A 20,372-nucleotide genomic window follows, 5' to 3' on the forward strand; every position below is an offset into this window, starting at 1 on the left:
TTATATTTTTTTATGGATTGTCTTCAAAAAGCACACAAAAAGTTATCTTTACTACAAACAATGGAAAGGTAATAAAAGAATGTGTAGAGAAAAGTTGTGGATAAAAGAACGAGTGAAGAGCGACTGTTTTACAATTATGCCAACCAAATAAGATCCGTATAGTGTTTTAAAGTACAGTATAACTTGGGAAACAGAAAAAAACTTTCACAAGAATGGAACAGTCTATATAATTCCCATGATTCAGAGATACCAATGATTCAAAAATTCCGTCGATAGCTAGCTACCATTCAGTATTAGCAATGTTGATTGAACCTGGCTCTTGAACATATCTCACGTCATCTGATTCTGATCTGCTAACTGACTTGTGTCCAGCTGAGATCATGATTGTGTAGTTTTCCGGCTCTGGGAATGGTTGAGAGATCTGAGTAGTGTAGCTTGGGTCAATTGTAGTGATGGCGTAGGGGGACTCGATAAAGAGGTGGTCAGTGGAAGTGGGTGTGGTGGGTGTGGTGGGTGTGTGGGGACGTTCCATGGTTAAACACTTTAGGTGTTGGTCCACTGTCTCGTAGACTGGTGAACCCTCGTATATTGGGTTGGTGACCATTGGCAGTGGCCTGTTCTGAATGTTGGAGCGAGTAGAAGCTATTGGTGTGTGCGGGTAAATTAAGATATATAATAGTTAAGTGCATTTACGAGCAATACTAGCAAGCAAGACACATGCACATTGCATGCATGGTGATATTCATTAAATTCATTGTTACCAAGTAAGGATCACATTCCCAGAAATTGGAAGCTCCCCTAGCTAAATCAGCTTTTGTTTCTCATTACTGTGTTATGACTAGACAGTAGAAAAACCCCAGACACTGTGGGAAACTACTCCGAAAATCTAAAAGTTTTCTCAGAATTGTCTTTGTGGCCAAACATTTCCCTTGTTATTATTATCACAGTGAAAGGTATAACCTCAAAGGCTATAGCTAACCATATTTAAACCTTATCCCAAGCCTAAATGGTATTCATAACAAGTTATCACTTCAGTAGATCCCCTCCACAACAAAACAAAATTCCCAGGTGGTGACAACTAACAGTATAGTCTATTCACACTACAACAGGAACTTACAGATACGTGGTCGTCTTCTCATGTTGATGCATGCCATCGCAGTAACGAAGATAAACATCACAAGGACCAGCACAAGTACTCCACCCACAATGCCGATGATTATGAGCATTTCTTTTGTGAGTGGAGAGGTGGAGGGTTGTAGCGCACCTGTTGCGGGAGTGCTTGTGCTCATTGTCGTATCTGCATGTAGTGAATGGTGCAGCTGGTGAAACAATGACACTTGTTCTTATAATAGCATACTACTTTGAATTGATGATTTGTAAAGAAGGGTATTTTAGATTAATGTTAATATTGCTCTACGTGCAGCTGTCATTAATTTTTCCTAGAGTAAATATATACTTTGAAGTACCGTATAGCGCGAAATTTTGAGGGGCTTATAATTTTCGCTAATCCCACACGAAAATTAAGTCCACAAAAATTATTAGCTATAACGTGCAAAGATTAAAGCTGTGGCTTCCGGTAAGCAATCATTCCACGAAATTGTGCAACAAAATGCTTTTAGAGGCCCTTCCGCGAAATAGAAAATTTCACGCTACACGGTAATCGATATTGATCAGTCACGAATCTGAGCACACCATGATGGACTCCCTACGTTTAAAAGCTATAACTGTTCTCGACAATTCAAACTCGAAAGTAATGGATACTCATAATTGGAATGTTGTTTATTGTTGAGCAAGCAGCTGGCATAGCCAAGTCGTACTTACGTAAACAGTGAAATAAAGAATAATTAATTAACAGTTCAGGTTATCAAAACATGAATCATCTATTCACTCAACAATTTAATGTTGTGTGAGAACGTTATTTGCTAAGTATACATGCAAGTGAGCTCAAAACAAGATCAAAAAACCCCCGAAGGATCAGAGGATCAGAGTTTTCTTAGTATAAATTCCGGAATCAGCCTACACATTTCAAAGTTGATACAAGTTGTTTGTGGTCGTTTAATGGAAATTTCAATCAGCGACACGTTGCGTGGGACGTACGTAGCTACGTATGCACAAGACAGCTGACTTGTCACTTCAGAATTAATTACAGCTGAACTAGAGCACTAAAGTGGAAACCCTCGGCTGGTGACATGATTATAAAGAAACCAGAAGAGTGATGTAATGCAGTGCATGTAGTGATCATGTATGACTTAATTGTCAAAACTCAAAACTAAACCAGACTATGGAGGCATACTAAAACATTTGAGAACAGGTAGTAGTACTACAGATAATATGCACTGTGGATTAGGATCACAGCAAAGAAGCCTGGAGTCTCAGAGAAGTATGGGTCCAGGTCCTGCATGGAGTAGGATCCCAGAGTCAGCCGAGGGGTCCGACACTGTAATTTTTAGCATACAAGATTTCAAAATCTCGAGATTTCAGAGATTTCACAAAGAGTTCACGCAGTGTCGGACCCCTTGAGAGTCAGTTAACATAAATTGGCTAAGCAGCAGGAGTTATAATTCTAGCTTTCTACTTTAGTGACCCTGTTCCATTGTTCCTGGTATCAAATATACAGCTTTCTACTTTAGTGACCCTGTTCCATTGTTCCTGGTATATACAGCTTTCTACTTTAGTGACCCTGTTCCATTGTTCTGATATATACAGCTTTCTACTTTAGTGACCCTGTTCCATTGTTCCTGGTATATACAGCTTTCTACTTTAGTGACTCTGTTCCATTGTTCCTGGTACAGGATCACTTCAGTTATAAATATCGCATGTGCCAAGTTCTTTTCAAGCTACATTTTGCTCACTTTTATTAAGCTTTAACACCGAGAACTGCCACTATTAAAAGTACTAACTTGTTGTGTGGAGGCTACCCATGCTGTAAAAACGCAGTGCTAGAGCATCCAGGTAAGCAGACCCAAGTCACAAGCTTCTTAGCTTTTGCTCGTTTTTATTTGACAACGAAAGTTTAACATGAAATTCTGACACTATTAAAACTAATAACTTGTTGTATGAAGACTATCCATGGTGTAAACGCAGTGCTGTGGCATCCAGGTGAGTATAGATTCACCTGTCACAACCGACTACTATACCCGTGGCTGCCCACGCAGCACCTCGGGTAATAATATTATCACTTACGTAACGTAGTAGTGATTTCCATATCTGAGATATCAGTTCCAGCAATTGTTTGGAAAAAAGCAGTTGCTGTGTATGTTGCTCCACTCGACAAATCGTCTTCAAAGCGAATCGTAACAGATTGCTGTTCCCAGTACTTCACCGTTTGTAGTTCCGTCTTGGAAACAAGCATTCCATTGTCATCCATTCTTTTCAGTTCCACGGTATATCCGACCTCTTGAAACCAGCAAACTCTCGGTAGCTGTAAACGAACAATAAGACAGCTGTAGTCATATTGTGTGCAAATAGCCAATTACCGGTACTGTTATAGTTGGATGTAAATAGCCACAAGGATTGTGAATGAACAATGTGCATGGGATCCGGGGATATAACCACATCTGATAATCGCTGTGGTGATGCATCATGATGTAGCATGTTTGCAAGCTCGAAAGAAGCCACTGGAAGTCTGCTCAGACAATGCTAACAGGTGGTTCTCGGAGCTCGAGTTCTAAGTTCTAATAGCTCCGGTTCACATCAATCAACTTAGACATGCGAGAACATCTGGCAGCAAGATATTGGAGCTACTATGCGTTTATAGTCCAGAACAATATTGATTGTATTGTATACGTGACTAGAAAAACGGGTGACTCCGCTTTTCTATCGTAAAACGATTTGAGACTACGGACTGTAGTAGACATTGTTTTTACACAATGATAATTCGTACCTGGATGTCTAGTGATATGATCGGCAGCAGATCGCCAGAAAATGTGATATGTTCGCTGATTGAAGCCACACTCTCGTCAAGAGCTGCAAATGGGGAAAATGACAGTGTTAAATAATAGGTGCAACAGAGTTGGAGAAATTATATACACTACATTTATCATTAGAACTGGTAAGTCTCCCTGTACAGTAGTACATGCATAAGCTCCTACATCTTTGTAAAAGTAATTTTAAGCTTTACACGGAAGTTGACATCACCTCGCGGTTAGTATCGATTGTGAAGCACACAATGCTCCCATGAGGGCACTCTATAATTCCAACCCACGGCCTTATCTCACAGTGTATATAAGGAAGTCAGTTACTATAAAGCATGCGCGCTACCAATACCTCGACACAATGGGTGCTAGAGGCCTCAGAGCAGGTGTTGTTTACCTCAATCACGGCTTTGTAGATTACTCTTATTTTTTGGCTTATCAATACTAATTACGAGCCAGGATTTTTGTATCCATTGTGTAACTCGTGAGAGACAGGAACTCAAATACTATATACTGTTGTGGCCCTTGATGGCTATCTTTTGACCTTTTGAGCTAGCTGTTGTTGACGGCTTGAATGAAAGCATTGGATTACAGAGGGGCTTTAGTTATTCTGTTTGTATAATGTACATGCTTAACTTTTAATTTTAATCAACACTTTCATTTCAGTAGAAAGTGGACAGCTGTTTATTTGGTCAGAATGGAAGTCATTTATTTACTACACAGTGTGACTAAACGAGTGCTTCAATGTGCACAAAGAGCCTTGGGGGGCTTTGTTGTGTTTTCTAGCAACCACTTGTGTAAAATAACAACCACTTGCTTGTACAAACTGTGGCCTATAAATAGATAAGATATGGCTGTACTTGTACAAAATGTGGTTAAATTGTAAGTGGACTTGAAGTGCTCTGTAGTAAGAATTGACCATCAAACAAAACCTGCATGTGACTCACCAATTGGGAACCCTCCAGTTGTAGTTCCAGCTGGACTGTCGGCTAGTCCGTTGTTAGCTTTCATAGTGAACTCAATCACTTCACATTCTTCCAAACCGTCTTTCTTCTCTATCTGCATACTGCCTTGGGACATTGTAGCGTTGTTGATCCTTAATTCCGACGGGAAGTAGAGGCTATGGTTGGATGTGAGAGTGTAGTGCTCAACAGGGTACTCTGACCAAGAGAAGGGTTTGTTCCACTCCAGAGTGAGGAGAGACGTGCTGATAGTGTTGAGGAAAGGTTCTGGTGCAGCTGGACCACCTGTAAAAAGAGAGTGTGACCTCACTCTTCTATTGATAGTACCATTGTTACCATTGTATTTTTTTTCCACTACAGTAAGTTTCAGTGAGTCAAATGCAAGGTAATTTGGACTAAATTACATTACAAAAACACAGGACATGTTCTTCCTGCTGACAGCTCATTGTGTTCAAATCATACTATCAGTGAGCAGGATGGCTTCAGGCAAGCTTTTAAAATACGAACCTCCCCTTAGTGGCTACTAGGCACAATGCTCTAAGTTATCACAAACATCTCCTTTCTCAACCAATCAGCTACCACACACCACATTTGGCTACTAAGCAAGAACAGCACTTTGGTGGCAGCCCTCAAGCCACTAGGTCTGAGTTGACAATGGGCCTAGATTATCTAGCGCTGATCACCACTTTGTGCTAGTAAATTACAGATGTAGCTATCATAGACATTGTTCTCTGCACACAAACCAAATTGGAAGTCACACAATGACCACTATTGGACTACTGTGGGTGGTAGTACACAATCATAGCTGATGATTTAATAGCCATTGAACATGTCCCTTGTATGAAATACTTTACACGACAGTTTAGCAGTTCTTACATTACAATTAACTCACCCATTATGATCAGCTTGACTAGCTCGCTAACGACTGGTTGATCTCTCGCTGATAAGCATCTGATTTCAGTGGAGTTACGATCAAGAGAAGAGGGAATTTGCATATATATATCATATATGTTGTCATCAAACCCGTCCGGATCAGGTGTAATGAGCTCCATAAAACTCAGCCCGTCTTCGGTTCTATTCTCAGGGTCGTAGGTTCTTCCATCCACAAGCCACCTAGCGTTGTGGCCAATCGTTTTGCAGTAGAACTCAGCCATTCCAGAGTTGATAGCAACTCGTTGAGTCTCAGGGGCTACCAGAATATCTAAAATATAGTTCAGAAACTCGCATTCAATGATTGGGAATTAATGATTTAGTTCTGGACCATTGACTAGTATACACTATAGCTAACAAACATTATAGTTACAGCCATTAGTGCACAGCTCACCTCCAGCTACAGCCATGCAATGGTGGTGAAGAAGCTGAAAGATAACGAAGAGCAGATACGATCCAGTACCTAGCATTCCCATCCTCTTTTCCTTTGTGTGCCTGCAGAAATAATAATGAATGCTTGTCAAGTAAGAGTCAAACACACTAAGCTGTAAGCTGTGGCCATTATTTTCATTAAAAAACAACAAACCTGTAGTTGGTTGTGCCACTCTTGGAGCTAATATTCATTCTGCAGTGAAGTGATTTGTGATCAGGTGTTGTACACTTTTATAGACAATGGTGGCGTGAGCTCTTGCTTGTAGTAAGAGTAGACGGAGGACAATCAAGCTTCCTTTGAAGTTTATGAGTCTAGTACTCTACTTCTGCCTTTTATGTGGACACATTGTCAGAAGAAACCTTTTGGCTGCAAGGGTGGAGCTCGTGTGCGCATGTAGGACCAGAAAGCCAGAAATCGGAAAAGGCGGAAGTGAAGGTAAATGAGTGGGCGTAGCAGGGCAATGCATTCCAAGGTTAACCCTTGATTTTGCACTGAGATATGCTCTTGCCTGATCACTCTACTAGTCTATGTAAGTAAGTAGAAAGCTGGCCAGCCTAGTTTTAAATAGACTCTCCATTGTCTGCAGTATAGACTTGATATAATAGCTAGCTACTTGCACATGTCTGCAGTAGACTCTAGCTAGCTACATGCACAATGAATTAATTAGGTCTGTACACTGAGCTAGATTTAGTATGATTATCATTTTTAATTCAGCCAGTCACCTAACTCCTACTTATACTTCCCAATTTATTGTCCAGAGGTTATTTGGCTCTATACTGAAACACGCCGAGCCACTTTTCTGACTTTCTGAGAGCCATGATTATAGAACGTGAACTGGAATAAGTATGTTCAATCCTGGTCTATAATACAAGCAATTAAGTATATCAGCCAATAAGTTATGTTGATATACTCAAGTTACTTTAATCGACTGGAACTTGCTGAGAAACTTTTCTGATTTTCCGAGAGCAGTGGTTCGTTAACGGGAACCCAGAAAAATAATATATTCAGTGCTGGTCTAGACATGCATGCAGATATCAGCCAGTATGTTGATATTATTATACTCAAGTTTACAATTCTGAGGTTATTTTAATCGACTGAAACTTGCTGAGCAACTTTTCTGACTTTCCGAGAGCAGTGGTTCGTTAACGGGAACCCTGAAAAATAATATATTCAGTGCTGGTCTAGACATCCATGCAGATATCAGCCAGTATGTTGATATATACTCAAGTTTACAATTCTGAGGTTACTTTAATCGACTGGAACTTGCTGAGCAACTTTTCTGACTTTCCGAGAGCAGTGGTTCGTTAACGGGAACCCAGAAAAATAACATATTCAGTGCTGGTCTAGACATGCATGCAGATATATCAGCCAGTATGTTGATATATACTCATTGACAAGTTTACAATTCTGAGGTTACTTTAATCGACTGGAACTTGCTGAGCAACTTTTCTGACTTTCCGAGAGCTGTGGTTCGTTAACGGGAACCCAGAAAAATAACATATTCAGTGCTGGTCTACTAGACATGCATGCAGATATCAGCCAGTATGTTGATATAATAATTATACTCTTTTGAGGTTACTTTAATCGACTGGAACTTGCTGAGAAACTTTTCTGACTTTCCGAGAGCAGTGGTTCGGTAACGGGAACCCTGAAAAATAATATATTCAGTGCTAGTCTAGATATGCATGCAGATATATCAGCCAGTAAGTTGATATATATACTCAAGTTTACAATTCTGAAGTTACTTTAATCGACTGGAACTTGCTGAGGAACTTTTCTGACTTTCCGAGAGCTGTGGCTCGTTAACGGGAACCCTGAAAAATAATATAATGTAGACATGTATGCAGGTATCAGCCAGTATGTTGATATACTCTTCTAAGGTTACTTTAATTAATCGACTGGAACTTGCTGAGAAACCTTTCTGACTTTCCGAGAGGAACCACAGGGCCAGAAGTGGTAGTTTACAGCTTGTAAACTATGTTTGTACTTGTGAGTGTACATCATAGTTTACAATTTGTTGAATTTTAGTTCATCTACAATACTTTCCTTCATAGTTTACAAAGAAAGTTGATAGTGTACAACGTTGTATACTACTGTAAATGAACTGTTTTGGCCCTGTGAACTGTGAACGGGAACCCTGAAAATAACATATATTCAGTGCTGGTCATGCAGATATCAGCCAGTATAATTATATGTTGATATATACTCAAGTTTACAATTCTGAGGTTAATTTAATCAACTGGAACTTGAGAAACTTTTCTGACTTTCCGAGAGCTGTGGTTCGTTAACGGAAACCCAGAAAATATATTTAATGCTGCATGGTCTTATACATGCAGGTAGCAGCCAATACGTTGATACACTCTTCTGCATGAGGTTACTTTAATCGACTGGGAACTTGCTGAAAAATTTTTTTAACTTTCTGAGAGCTGTGATTCGTAAACGGAAACCCTGAAAATATATTCAATGCTGGTCTTAGACTAGCCTCGATCCCAGGCCGAGTTTTCGCTTTTATAAAGGTTAGGCGAACAACTGGGCCTGGTACTAGTTGTCTGCGCATGCGTCAAATTTTCATTGTATATTTGTGGTCGGCAAAAATATTTAATAAATCAATAATTGAAATTTGTACACAGAAAATGCACAGAGTGAGTACACAAAAGATGCACATAGGGAGCTGCTTCACAAAGGCCTGGGGAGTTGCCAGTTGTGCTGCAGCACAATTACAGTGACCCAGGGCAACTTCAGGATGATTGAATGCCTTCAAATTACGTTTCAAAAAGATTTAGCAGGCTGCTGGACTTCTCTGATTCTAGGCCCCAACTCGTAACTCATTGCTTGAGAAAACGTAGATTCTCTTGATGTCTCTGAGCTACCCAGCAACGCTCGAATGAGCAGGTCATACTCCAGTCCTGTGTCTGTGAGTATAGGACAATATTAAAAGAAACCAAAGACGGTTAAACCCTTACCTCAAACTGTCCAGTCTCGTCCGTTAGTATAGCTAAGAGGAGCACTGTTGGGATAGCTGGATATTAGCCATTGCTCCTGTACAGAGAAGTAGACATTTTAAATACGTGTAGATCTATACATATTAAATTTCTCGGTTATAGTGTCATTGTCGACGAGCTGATGATGGCAGCACCAAGTTCTCTAGCTCACACTCTTCACTTGATCCACCATATTAATGATGAAACTATAGTCTACCTACATTCTTGCCAAACATGAACAAGACTTGATAGCATAGCCGGCCATAGGGCCCACACAAAAATATCTGACCTTAACAAGCTTGACAAAGCTTTATACCTCTTCCCTTGTTGTTCAGTCTTCAGAATAAGCTTCAGAGAAGAGAGAAGCTTCAGCTAAGAGCCATTCTAATCGATTCCAATAATGATAAAACGGGAACTGACTTCTAGTACACGATAGTACACGAATATAAATGTCACGAAAGTGAACGAGAATATCCATTCGTCAGAATCTGACAAACGACTGACACATGCGCAGACAACTAGTACCAGGCCTAGCCTCGATCCCAGGCCGAGTTTTCGCTTTTATAACGGTTAGGCGAACAACTGGGCCTGGTACTAGTTGTCTGCGCATGTGTCAAATTTTCATTGTATATTTGTGGTCGGCAAAAATATTTAATAAATCAATAATAGAAATTTGTACACAGAAAATGCACAGAGTGAGTACACAAAAGATGCACATAGGGAGCTGCTTCACACAAAGGCCTGGGGAGTTGCCAGTTGTGCTGCAGCACAATTACAGTGACCCAGGGCAACTTCAGGATGATTGAATGCCTTCAAATTACATTTCAAAAAGATTTAGCAGGCTGCTGGACTTCTGTGATTCTAGGCCCCAACTCGTAACTCAGTTAAATTTTGCTTGAGAAAACGTAGATTCTCTTGATGTCTCTGAGCTACCCAGCAACGCTCGAATGAGCAGGTCATACTCTAGTCCTGTGAGTATAGGACAATATTAAAAGAAACCAAAGACGGTTAAACCCTTACCTAAAACTGTCCAGTCTCGTCCGTTAGTATAGCCAAGAGGAGCACTGTTGGGATAGCTGGATATTAGCCATTGCTCCTAGATCCTGTACAGAGAAGTAGACATTTTAAATAATTATGTGTAGATCTATACATATTAAATTTCTCGGTTATAGTGTCATTGTCGACGAGCTGATGATGGCAGCACCAAGTTCTCTAGCTCACACTCTTCACTTGATCCACCATATTAATGATGAAACTATATATAGTCTACCTACGTACCGGTAGATCTTGCCAAACATGAACAACACTTGATAGCATAGCCATAGGGCCCACACAAAAATATCTGACCTTAACAAGCTTGATAAAGCTTTATACCTCTTCCCTTGTTGTTCAGTCTTCAGAATAAGCTTCAGAGAAGAGAGAAGCTTCAACTAAGAGCCATTCCAATCGATTCCAATAATGATAAAACGGGAACTGACTTCTAGTACACGATAGTACACCAATATAAATGTCACGAAAGTGAACGAGAATATCCATTCGTCAGAATCTGACGAACGACTGACGCATGCGCAGACAACTAGTACCAGGCCCAGTTGTTCGCCTAACCGTTATAAAAGCGAAAACTCGGCCTGGGATCGAGGCTAGTACCAGGCCCAGTTGTTCGCCTAACCGTTATAAAAGCGAAAACTCGGCCTGGGATCGAGGCTAGTCTTAGACAAGCAGGTATCAGCCAATAATTATGTTGATATACCTAAGTTTACAATTATGAGGCTCATTTAATTGACTGCATGGAACTTCCTGAGCAACTTTTCAGACTTTCCATGAGTTCAACGGTAATTCATATAAAAAGTATTTCTCGGACAAGTAATGCAGGCAGTTAGTCCATGGATCCATACCTTCAGGTATTGTCAACTAGAACGACTTATTACGTTCCATGGGCAGTAATTCATGACTCTCAAATATTGATTACAATTTCACTATATGCAAGATTATTATTCAAGGCTCAGTGCCAAGATATAAGCCTTTTGAGTAAGTTCGTGACAGATCGAAGGTCCAATCATAATTATAGAGAAACTATATTGAGTTCTGACTAGAGATTGAATCAAAGTGTACAGACTATACGTAGACTCTATACTATATAATTTTATTTCGCTGCATGGGCTAGCTGATGTCTTGCATGGTGTGTACCTGGTTTGTTGCATGACTATCTATATATAGTCTGTTGTCAGCAGTATAATTACTATAGGTTTTGCTTAATAGATGTATAGTATAATGTGTATTGTCTTGATCTTTACATTAATTTGATAGGTGCCGACTAGATTCTATACCAGGATCCAACACAGTATACACAAACAATCTTCATTATAGTCAAGTCCTGGCAGTGTATATACGTATAGTCTACACCAGTCCTATATACAATAAATTTATAGGTATATAGACGAGCAGTGACGATGAAGTATAGGCAGTGATGATGCTGCGATTGAAAGACAGTTATGAGAGAGAGTGAAGAAAACTCACTGGATAAAAAATATACAGGCGTATATATACATATATATATAGTTACAACATAAACTATATTGCAAGTAGATGATAATCGCTATATAGTTAAGCTTGTAGATTGTACACCATCGTCTCTAGATGTATATGTCCTATAGCTGTAATGCAAGGCCTATATATATCCGACTAGAAAAACATTTGCAATGTGAAAAATTGCTAGGATTGGCCAGGGGAACCACAAAAAAGCGTGGGAACAAGAAATCAGACGAGAGCATAACTCCAATCCGTTACAACGTCAATCACATGTATACTGGTAGTTTTCCCATGTTTTCCCAGCCAATATGCCACGCAATTTTTACTGGTGGAGTGATGACCAATCCCTATATATATTTATTATACATCCATTTTAGAATGTGGGGCACATAATCATGATGATTTGTGATAAATTGATGTTCCTAATACATGCAGTGTTGAGCACAGGTACACACAGTCCATCCATGCGTAGTAACATGCACGGACCGTACTGGTGACTGCATGGAATGATGTGGTGGATGGAAGCTGATAGGTGGATCTGGAACACAGTCTATTATTTAATATACTATGTATTGTACATGTTCATGACGTTGTAACGGATTGGAGTTATGCTCTCGTCTGATTTCTTGTTCCCACGCTTTTTTGTGGTTCCCCTGGCCAATCCTAGCAATTTTTCACATTGCAAATGTTTTTCTAGTCGGATTCCCTTTCTTTTTCAGTACAGTTTACGTATCATGACATGCATAAGTGGAACGTCAAGAGGCAGTACAAGAAGAGAAGACAGGACTAATCAGATATCTTCTAGAATATCTCTGGACTAATAATTATAGTATAATGAGTAATAATTTATTGCTTGATAATTATGTTGAATTTGCGAATCAGTATTAAATGACAGCCATTTTAAGAGCATGATATCTAGCCAGTGCATATAGCATACCTGTCAGAGAAAGGGAGCTAGAGCTGAACAGTGTGAAGAAAAGGAACACCTCAGGCTCTGGAAAAGCACTGCTGCACTGATTTTAGGCGCACGGTTTATTAGCCACGCCTATCTATTATTATTGGCCACAACGCAATTGCTGAGTCATTAAAGATGGCGGAATTGTCTAGGTAAGAGAAATAGAGACTGAGAGGTCATCTGCCTTGTGGAAGCAATCGCAAATCTGAAGAAGCGCTTTGTAATCCAGGTTGTAGTCGTTTGGAAACCCTGTGCAGAATGTCCTGGAGATGGCTGTACTTGGAGTAAATGCTGGGCAAGAAACTTACTTACTTACTTACTTACTCACTTACTTACTTAGTCAGTCAGACAAAGAGCGGTGAAACGTCGAAATAGTGCAATTTTTAAAATGAAAATATTCATTCATTAAAATGTTTATGGATTATGAAATGAGAGATACAAAGAGAGAAAAGGCTAAATAAACTATCTGTTCAGCCAGTTTCTTGATGTGGCCTTTCCCTGCAGAGATAGAACAGTTTGAACATGAGTCAAAATAATTGAAATATTGCTAAACACAGGCAAACCCACTGCCAATCCTATGTAAAACCTACTGGTTTTACTAATATAGGCGATAGGAAAATGGGAGTGAGGCTGAAGCCCCCCATGCATGCAGGGCTATTTACAAGTGATTTTGATGCATCCAAAGCACTTCCTGACACAGTAATTTCTGTTGTTTACATTTTATAGAAGGCAAGCATAATTATATCCCTACCAAAGATCGGAGCGCCCCAATAAAAAAGACTTACTACTGTCAATATACACATACCGTGACAATTAATCGTAAAATTAATTTTTTACACCATAAATACACCAAGCCACAGGTGTTTTAACCATTGACGAAAAGTCTGTCGTCTGATTCGCCCAACCAGAAAAAAGTACAATCATACTTTTCCAGGAAAACAAAGCGACGACCCATAATTAAAGTTCATTTTGCTGCAAATTCTATAATTTATTACGATAGATCAAAGGGAGACGAGGAAAGAAAGAGATTCCATGAAGTGTTCTGGCATTAGCGAAGATGAGGTGCAAAATCATTACTTCTTGACTCAATAATAATTATAATGAGCATTATGCATGGACTATCCCGTAGACATACAAAGCAAGATAATAATACAACGTACATACCAGACAGGCTTTAATATGGGGCTGTTAAATGCTGTGTCATTGAAACTTATCCAACTGATAGCCTCCTTCACATTATGCTTACCTTCTATAAAATGTAAACAACATAATGTATGGAAATTACTGTTCAGGAAGTGCTTTGGATGCATCAAAATCACTTGTAAATAGCCCTGTATGCATGGGGGGCTTCAGTCTCACTCCCATTAATAATCGCCTATAATTATATATATAGGCCTTGCATTACAGCTATAGGACATATACATCTAGAGACGATGGTGTACAATCTACAAGCTTAACTATAGCGATTATCATCTACTTGCAATAATTATAGTTTATGTTGTAACTATATATATACGCCTGTATTTATCCAGTGAGTTTTCTTCACTCTCTCTCATAACTGTCTTTCAATCGCAGCATCATCACTGCCTATACTTAATCGTCACTGCTCGTCTATACCTATAAATCTATTGTATATAGGACTGGTGCATATAAACTACGTATAATTATATATACACTGCCAGGACTTAACTATAATGAGGATTGTTTGTGTATACTGTGTTGGATCCTGGTATAGAATCTAGTCTGCACCTATCAAATTAATGTAAAGATCAAGACAATACACAGTATACTACATCTATTAAGCAAAACCTGTAGTAAGTACTGCTGACAACAGACTATTATATAGATAGTCATGCAACAAACCAGGTACACACCATGCAAGACATCAGCTAGCCCAGCGAAATGAAATTATATAGTATAGAGTCTACGTATATAGTCTGTACACTTTGATTCAATCTCTAGTCATGCAGAACTCAATATAGTTTCTCTATAATTATGATTGGACCTTCGATCTGTCATGAACTTACTCAAAAGGCTTATATCTTATTGGCACTGAGCCTTGAATAATAATCTTGCATAGTGAAATTGAAATCAATATTTGAGAGTCATGAATTACTGCCCATGCATGGAACGTCATAAGTCGTTCTAGTTGACAATACCTGAAGGTATGGAATGACTAACTGCCTGCATTGCTTGTCTGAGAATATGAATTACCGTTGAACTCATGGAAAGTCTGAAAAGTTGCTCAGGAAGTTCCATGCAGTCAATTAAAGGAGCCTCATAATTGTAAACTTAGGTATATCAACATAATTATTGGCTGATACCTGCTTGTCTAAGACCAGCATTGAATATATTTTCAGGGTTTCCGTTTACGAATCACAGCTCTCAGAAAGTCAGAAAAATTTTTCAGCAAGTTCCCAGTCGATTAAAGTAACCTCATGCAGAAGAGTGTATCAACGTATTGGCTGCTACATGCATGTATAAGACCATGCAGCATTAAATATATTTTCTGGGTTTCCGTTAACAAACCACAGCTCTCGGAAAGTCAGAAAAGTTTCTCAAGTTCCAGTCGATTAAATTAACCTCAGAATTGTAAACTTGAGTATATATCAACATATAATTATACTGGCTGATATCTGCATGACCAGCACTGAATGAATATATGTTATTTTTCAGGGTTCCCGTTCACAGCTCTCGGAAAGTCAGAAAAGTTTCTCAGCAAGTTCCAGTCGATTAAAGTAACCTCAGAAGAGTGTATCAATGCATTCAATTTGGCTGCTACCTGCTTGTAAGACCAGCACTAAATATATTTTCTGGGTTTCCGTTAACGAACCACAGCTCTCGGAAAGTCAAAAAAGTTCCTCAGCAAGTTCCAGTCGATTAATTAAAGTAACCTCAAAAGAGTATAGCAACATACTGGCTGATACCTGCATACATGTCTACATTATATTATTTTTCTGGATTCCCGTTAACGAACCACTGCTCTCGGAAAGTCAGAAAAGTTCCTCAGCAAGTTCCAGTCGATTAAAGTAACTTCAGAATTATAAACTTGAGTATATATATCAACATACTGGCTGATATATCTGTATGCATATCTAGACTATAGCACTGAATATATTATTTTTCAGGGTTACCGTTAACGAACCACTGCTCTCGGAAAGTCGTTCCAGTCAATTAAAGTAACCTCAGAATTGTATATTAAGCCTTATATCAACATAATTATACTGGCTGATATTTGCATGCATGTCTAGATCAGCACTGATTTTCAGGGTTCCCGTTAACAAACCACAGCTCTCGGAAAGTCAGAAAAATTTCTCAGCAAGTTCCAGTCGATAAAAGTAACCTCAGAAGAGTATATATCAACATCCTGGCTGATATCTGCATGCATGTCTAGACCAACGCTGAATAATTATATTATTTTTCAGGGTTTCCGTTAACGAACCACTGTTCTCGGAAAGTCAGAAAAGTTGCTCAGCAAGTTCCAGTCGATTAAAGTAACCTCAGAATTGAGTATATTATATCAACATACAGGCCGATATCTGCATGCATGTCTATAGGCCAGCACTGAATAATTATTTTTCAGGGTTCCCGTTAACGAACCACTGCTCTCGGAAAGTCAGAAAAATTTCTCAGCAAGTTCCAGTCGATTAAAGTAACCTCAAAGAGTATAATTATTATATCAACATATATACTGGCTGATATCTGCATGCATGTCTAGTAGACCAGCACTGAATATGTTATTTTTCTGGGTTCCCGTTAACGAACCACAGCTCTCGGAAAGTCAGAAGAGTTGCTCAGCAAGTTCCAGTCGATTAAAAGTAACCTCAGAATTGAGTATATATCAACATACTGCATGGCTGATATCTGCATGCATGTCTAGTAGACCAGCACTGAATATGTTATTTTTCTGGATTCCCGTTAACGAACCACTGCTCTCGGAAAGTCAGAAAAGTTGCTTAGCAAGTTCCAGTCGATTAAAGTAACCTCAGAATTGAGTATATATCAACATACTGGCTGATATCTGCATGCATGTCTAGACCAGCACTGAATATATTATTTTTCTGGGTTCCCGTTAACGAACCACTGTTCTCGGAAGTCAGAAAAGTTGCTTAGCAAGTTCCAGTCGATTAAAGTAACCTCAGAATTGAGTATATATCAACATACTAGCTGATATCTGCATGCATGTCTAGTAGACCAGCACTGAATATGTTATTTTTCTGGATTCCCGTTAACGAACCACTGCTCTCGGAAGTCAGAATAGTTGCTCAGCAAGTTCCAGTCGATTCAAGTAACCTCAGAAGAGTATATATCAACATATACTAGCTGATATCTACATGCACGTCTAGACCAGCACTGAATATATTATTTTTCAGGGTTCCCGTTAACGAACCACTGTTCTCGGAAAGTTAGAAAAGTTGCTCAGCAAGTTCCAGTCGATTGAAGTAACCTCAGAATTGTGAACTTGAGTATATATCAACATACTGGCTGATATATCTGCATGCATGTCTAGACCAGCACTGAATATGTTATTTTTCTGGGTTCCCGTTAACGAACCACTGCTCTCGGAAAGTCAGAAAAGTTGCTCAGCAAGTTCCAGTCGATTAAAGTAACCTCAGAATTGTAAATTTGAGTATATATCAACATACTGGCTGATATCTGCATGCATGTCTAGACCAGCACTGAATATATTATTTTTCTGGGTTCCCGTTAACGAACCACTGCTCTCGGAAAATCAGAAAAGTTTCTCAGCAAGTTCCAGTCGATTAAAGTAACTTGAGTATATCAACATAACTTATTGGCTGATATACTTAATTGCTTGTATTATAGACCAGGATTGAACATACTTATTCCAGTTCCCGTTCTATAATCATGGCTCTCAGAAAGTCAGAAAAGTGGCTCGGCGTGTTTCAGTATAGAGCCAAATAACCTCTGGACAATAAATTGGGAAGTATAAGTAGGAGTTAGGTGACTGGCTGAATTAAAAATGATAATCATACTAAATCTAGCTCAGTGTACAGACCTAATTAATTCATTGTGCATGTAGCTAGCTAGAGTCTACTGCAGACATGTGCAAGTAGCTAGCTATTATATCAAGTCTATACTGCAGACAATGGAGAGTCTATTTAAAACTAGGCTGGCCAGCTTTCTACTTACTTACATAGACTAGTAGAGTGATCAGGCAAGAGCATATCTCAGTGCAAAATCAAGGGTTAACCTTGAATGCATTGCCCTGCTACGCCCCCTCATTTACCTTTCACTTCCGCCTTTTCCGATTTCTGGCTTTCTGGTCCTACATGCGCATGCTTCTGAGCATGTTATACTTTCTAGTAGCAGCCCAGCCCCGCCCCCCCACCATGGTTACTGCAGATAAGCACAAAAGACGGCTAGGCCGGACTACATGACACTGCAGAAAGAACTACTGTACTACTGTGAGAGATAGCAGCTCAACAAAAAAATGACTCTGAGAAATGTTATGACTGTTTCCTCACTCCTCTTTTGGTCGTTTTTCTCTCTGATATTAGCAGGTAGATTCTGTATCTTCAGTGCTGTAGTTAGATTCTAGCTGTTACAGTAGTAATGTGTATAGGTACCTATTGAGCTATTTTGTATAGCTGGAGGTGAGCTGTGTACTGATAGCTGTAACTATAATGTTTGTTAGCTATAGTATATACTATGTTCTTCAAAATAATGGTCAATGGTCCAAAACTAATCGAATGCAAGTTTTTGCATGAATAAACAATAATTATGATTACAATTTCCATTAGAAATTCTGGTAGCCCCTGAGACTCAACGAGTTGCTATCAACTCTGGAATGGCTGAGTTCTACTGCAAAACCATGGGACACAACGCTAGGTGGCTTGTGGATAGAAGTACCTACGACCCTGAGAATAGAACCGAAGACGGGCTGAGTTTTATGGAGCTCATTACACCTGACCTGGACGGGTTTGATGACAACATATATGATATATATTTGCAAATTCCCTCTTCTCTTGATCGTAACTCCACTGAAATCAGATGCTTATCAGCGAGAGATCAACCATACGTTAGCGAACTAGTCAAGCTGATCATAATGGGTGAGTTAATTGCTATAATGTCATGACGTACACCTCTGTAAATTTGAAGAAGACAAAGCTAGTGGAAATTAGAATCATCAGGTAGAGTGTGTACCAACACCCACACATTATACTACATTGTGAATCTGGTTTGTATATAGGAAAACAATGTCAATGTGAAAGCTATGTCTGCATGTATTTTAACTATACTGATGATCAGCACTAGATCATCTAGGTCCATTTGTCAACTCAGACCTAGTGGCTTGAGGGCTGCCACGAAACCCTTTAGTTTTATGATCAACGGACGAATAGACTCAATCACACTCTGGTGTTACAGGTGGTCCAGCTGCACCAGAACCTTTCCTCAACACTATCAGCATGTCTCTCCTCACTCTGGAGTGGAACAAACCCTTCTCTTGGTCAGAGTACCCTGTTGAGCACTACACTCTCACATCCAACCATAGCCTCTACTACCCGTCGGAATTAAGGATCAACAATGCTACAATGTCCCAAGGCAGTATGCAGATAGAGAAGAAAGACGGTTTGGAAGAATGTGAAGTGATTGAGTTCACTATGAAAGCTAACAATGGACTAGCCGACAGCCCAGCTGGAACTACCACTGGAGGGTTCCCAATTTGTGAGAATATCAACAACAAACACCTTATTCATATTGTATACTGCAGATCGTGGCAATTTATAGCTTATATATAATTATTGTGTGACTATATATGCACTTTTTTGATTACCCCTAGGCTATATGTTTTCATACATGCAGCTTTTGTTTTTTCCGAAACATCAATAAGCTATATGGACACGGTATCATTTGTGTGCGGAAGCTCATTAAATATTTCTTTTCTAATACAGGTGAACTAGAAAAATGCAGACTAGCTTATACCAATTCATGCATGCATGCATGTACTATAATTATAGAGCTTGATTCTGTACAACAAACACTGCATGTGTATACGTACTCCATTTAATGCAGTTACCTCTGGTCTGTTGGTTTCAAGTCATTCAATATAATGTCACTATTTATAATGGAGCTGAAGTTGTCATAACTACCTCGCAACGGCTAATCTACTGGGAGCAACACATTGTATCGATGAGTTTTGAGCCTGTCAGTGAACTTATAACTAACTTTATATCCCGTTGCTATGTTGTTGCCAAGTGCAATATAAAGCATATTGCACTGCTGAAAAGTCATATTGCACTGCCGAAAAGTCATATTGCACTGACCACAAAACGCCCCTCTGGCATAATTAAATTAAATATTGTATCATGAGAAATAACAAGTATCAAAGTAAGTCCAGCCATGCAGGAATGTTCAGCACTGCTGGAGTTTCTTCTTTGCAACCATACAGGTTTTAAAATCGTCCCAGGCTCATTTTGTGAAGATTCTGTGTTCCTAGACCTAGTCCTCCAGCTCCACTTCTTGATGCACGGTCAATTCTGGCTTCACCATAGGCATAGCACTAGAAGCGGCTCTTTTTGCAGGGGGCTTGAGCTGTTTTGCAGCAGTGTAGAGGCGAGCTTCTTTGGCTTGGTTGTGATGCCGAGGATAGTGGAGGGGGCTGTTCGAGCAGCAGTGACACTGATGAGTAGTATAGTGGGGTGG

The 20,372-nt window shown here is 39.4% G+C and overlaps 2 protein-coding genes and 1 long non-coding RNA gene across 4 annotated transcripts; 1 reads left to right on the plus strand and 2 right to left on the minus strand.

Annotated features, from left to right (window-relative positions):
* Positions 1–6,554, minus strand: LOC135343120 (uncharacterized). Its single transcript, XM_064540086.1, has 8 exons — positions 6,393–6,554; positions 6,201–6,301; positions 5,769–6,077; positions 4,862–5,161; positions 3,884–3,966; positions 3,184–3,421; positions 1,118–1,297; positions 1–642 (listed from the first exon to the last, which is right to left on the minus strand). Exons 1-8 carry the CDS (start codon positions 6,428–6,430, stop codon positions 281–283), a joined length of 1,611 nt encoding a protein of 536 aa, XP_064396156.1. The 5' UTR covers positions 6,431–6,554; the 3' UTR covers positions 1–280.
* Positions 6,555–8,817: 2,263 nt separating this feature from the next.
* On the minus strand, positions 8,818–9,736 carry LOC135337363 (uncharacterized). The gene is made up of 2 exons (XR_010395091.1): positions 9,203–9,736; positions 8,818–9,151 (listed from the first exon to the last, which is right to left on the minus strand). It is a non-coding gene; the product is annotated as an uncharacterized LOC135337363 (long non-coding RNA).
* Positions 9,737–17,995: 8,259 nt separating this feature from the next.
* Positions 17,996–20,363, plus strand: LOC135330751 (uncharacterized). Of its 2 annotated transcripts, XM_064525698.1 has the most exons (5): positions 17,996–18,229; positions 18,470–18,778; positions 19,095–19,394; positions 19,533–19,621; positions 19,743–20,363. In XM_064525698.1, exons 1-5 carry the CDS (start codon positions 18,160–18,162, stop codon positions 20,037–20,039), a joined length of 1,065 nt encoding a protein of 354 aa, XP_064381768.1. In that variant the 5' UTR covers positions 17,996–18,159; the 3' UTR covers positions 20,040–20,363. The 2 variants fall into 2 exon arrangements, with proteins under 2 accessions (XP_064381768.1, XP_064381769.1); XM_064525699.1 differs by lacking the exons at positions 19,533–19,621; positions 19,743–20,363 and having other exon boundaries at positions 18,003–18,229; positions 19,095–19,482.
* Positions 20,364–20,372: the final 9 nt, after the last annotated feature.

Source organism: Halichondria panicea, chromosome 1 (genome assembly GCF_963675165.1).
Source record: "Halichondria panicea chromosome 1, odHalPani1.1, whole genome shotgun sequence".
Lineage (NCBI taxonomy): Eukaryota > Metazoa > Porifera > Demospongiae > Suberitida > Halichondriidae > Halichondria > Halichondria panicea.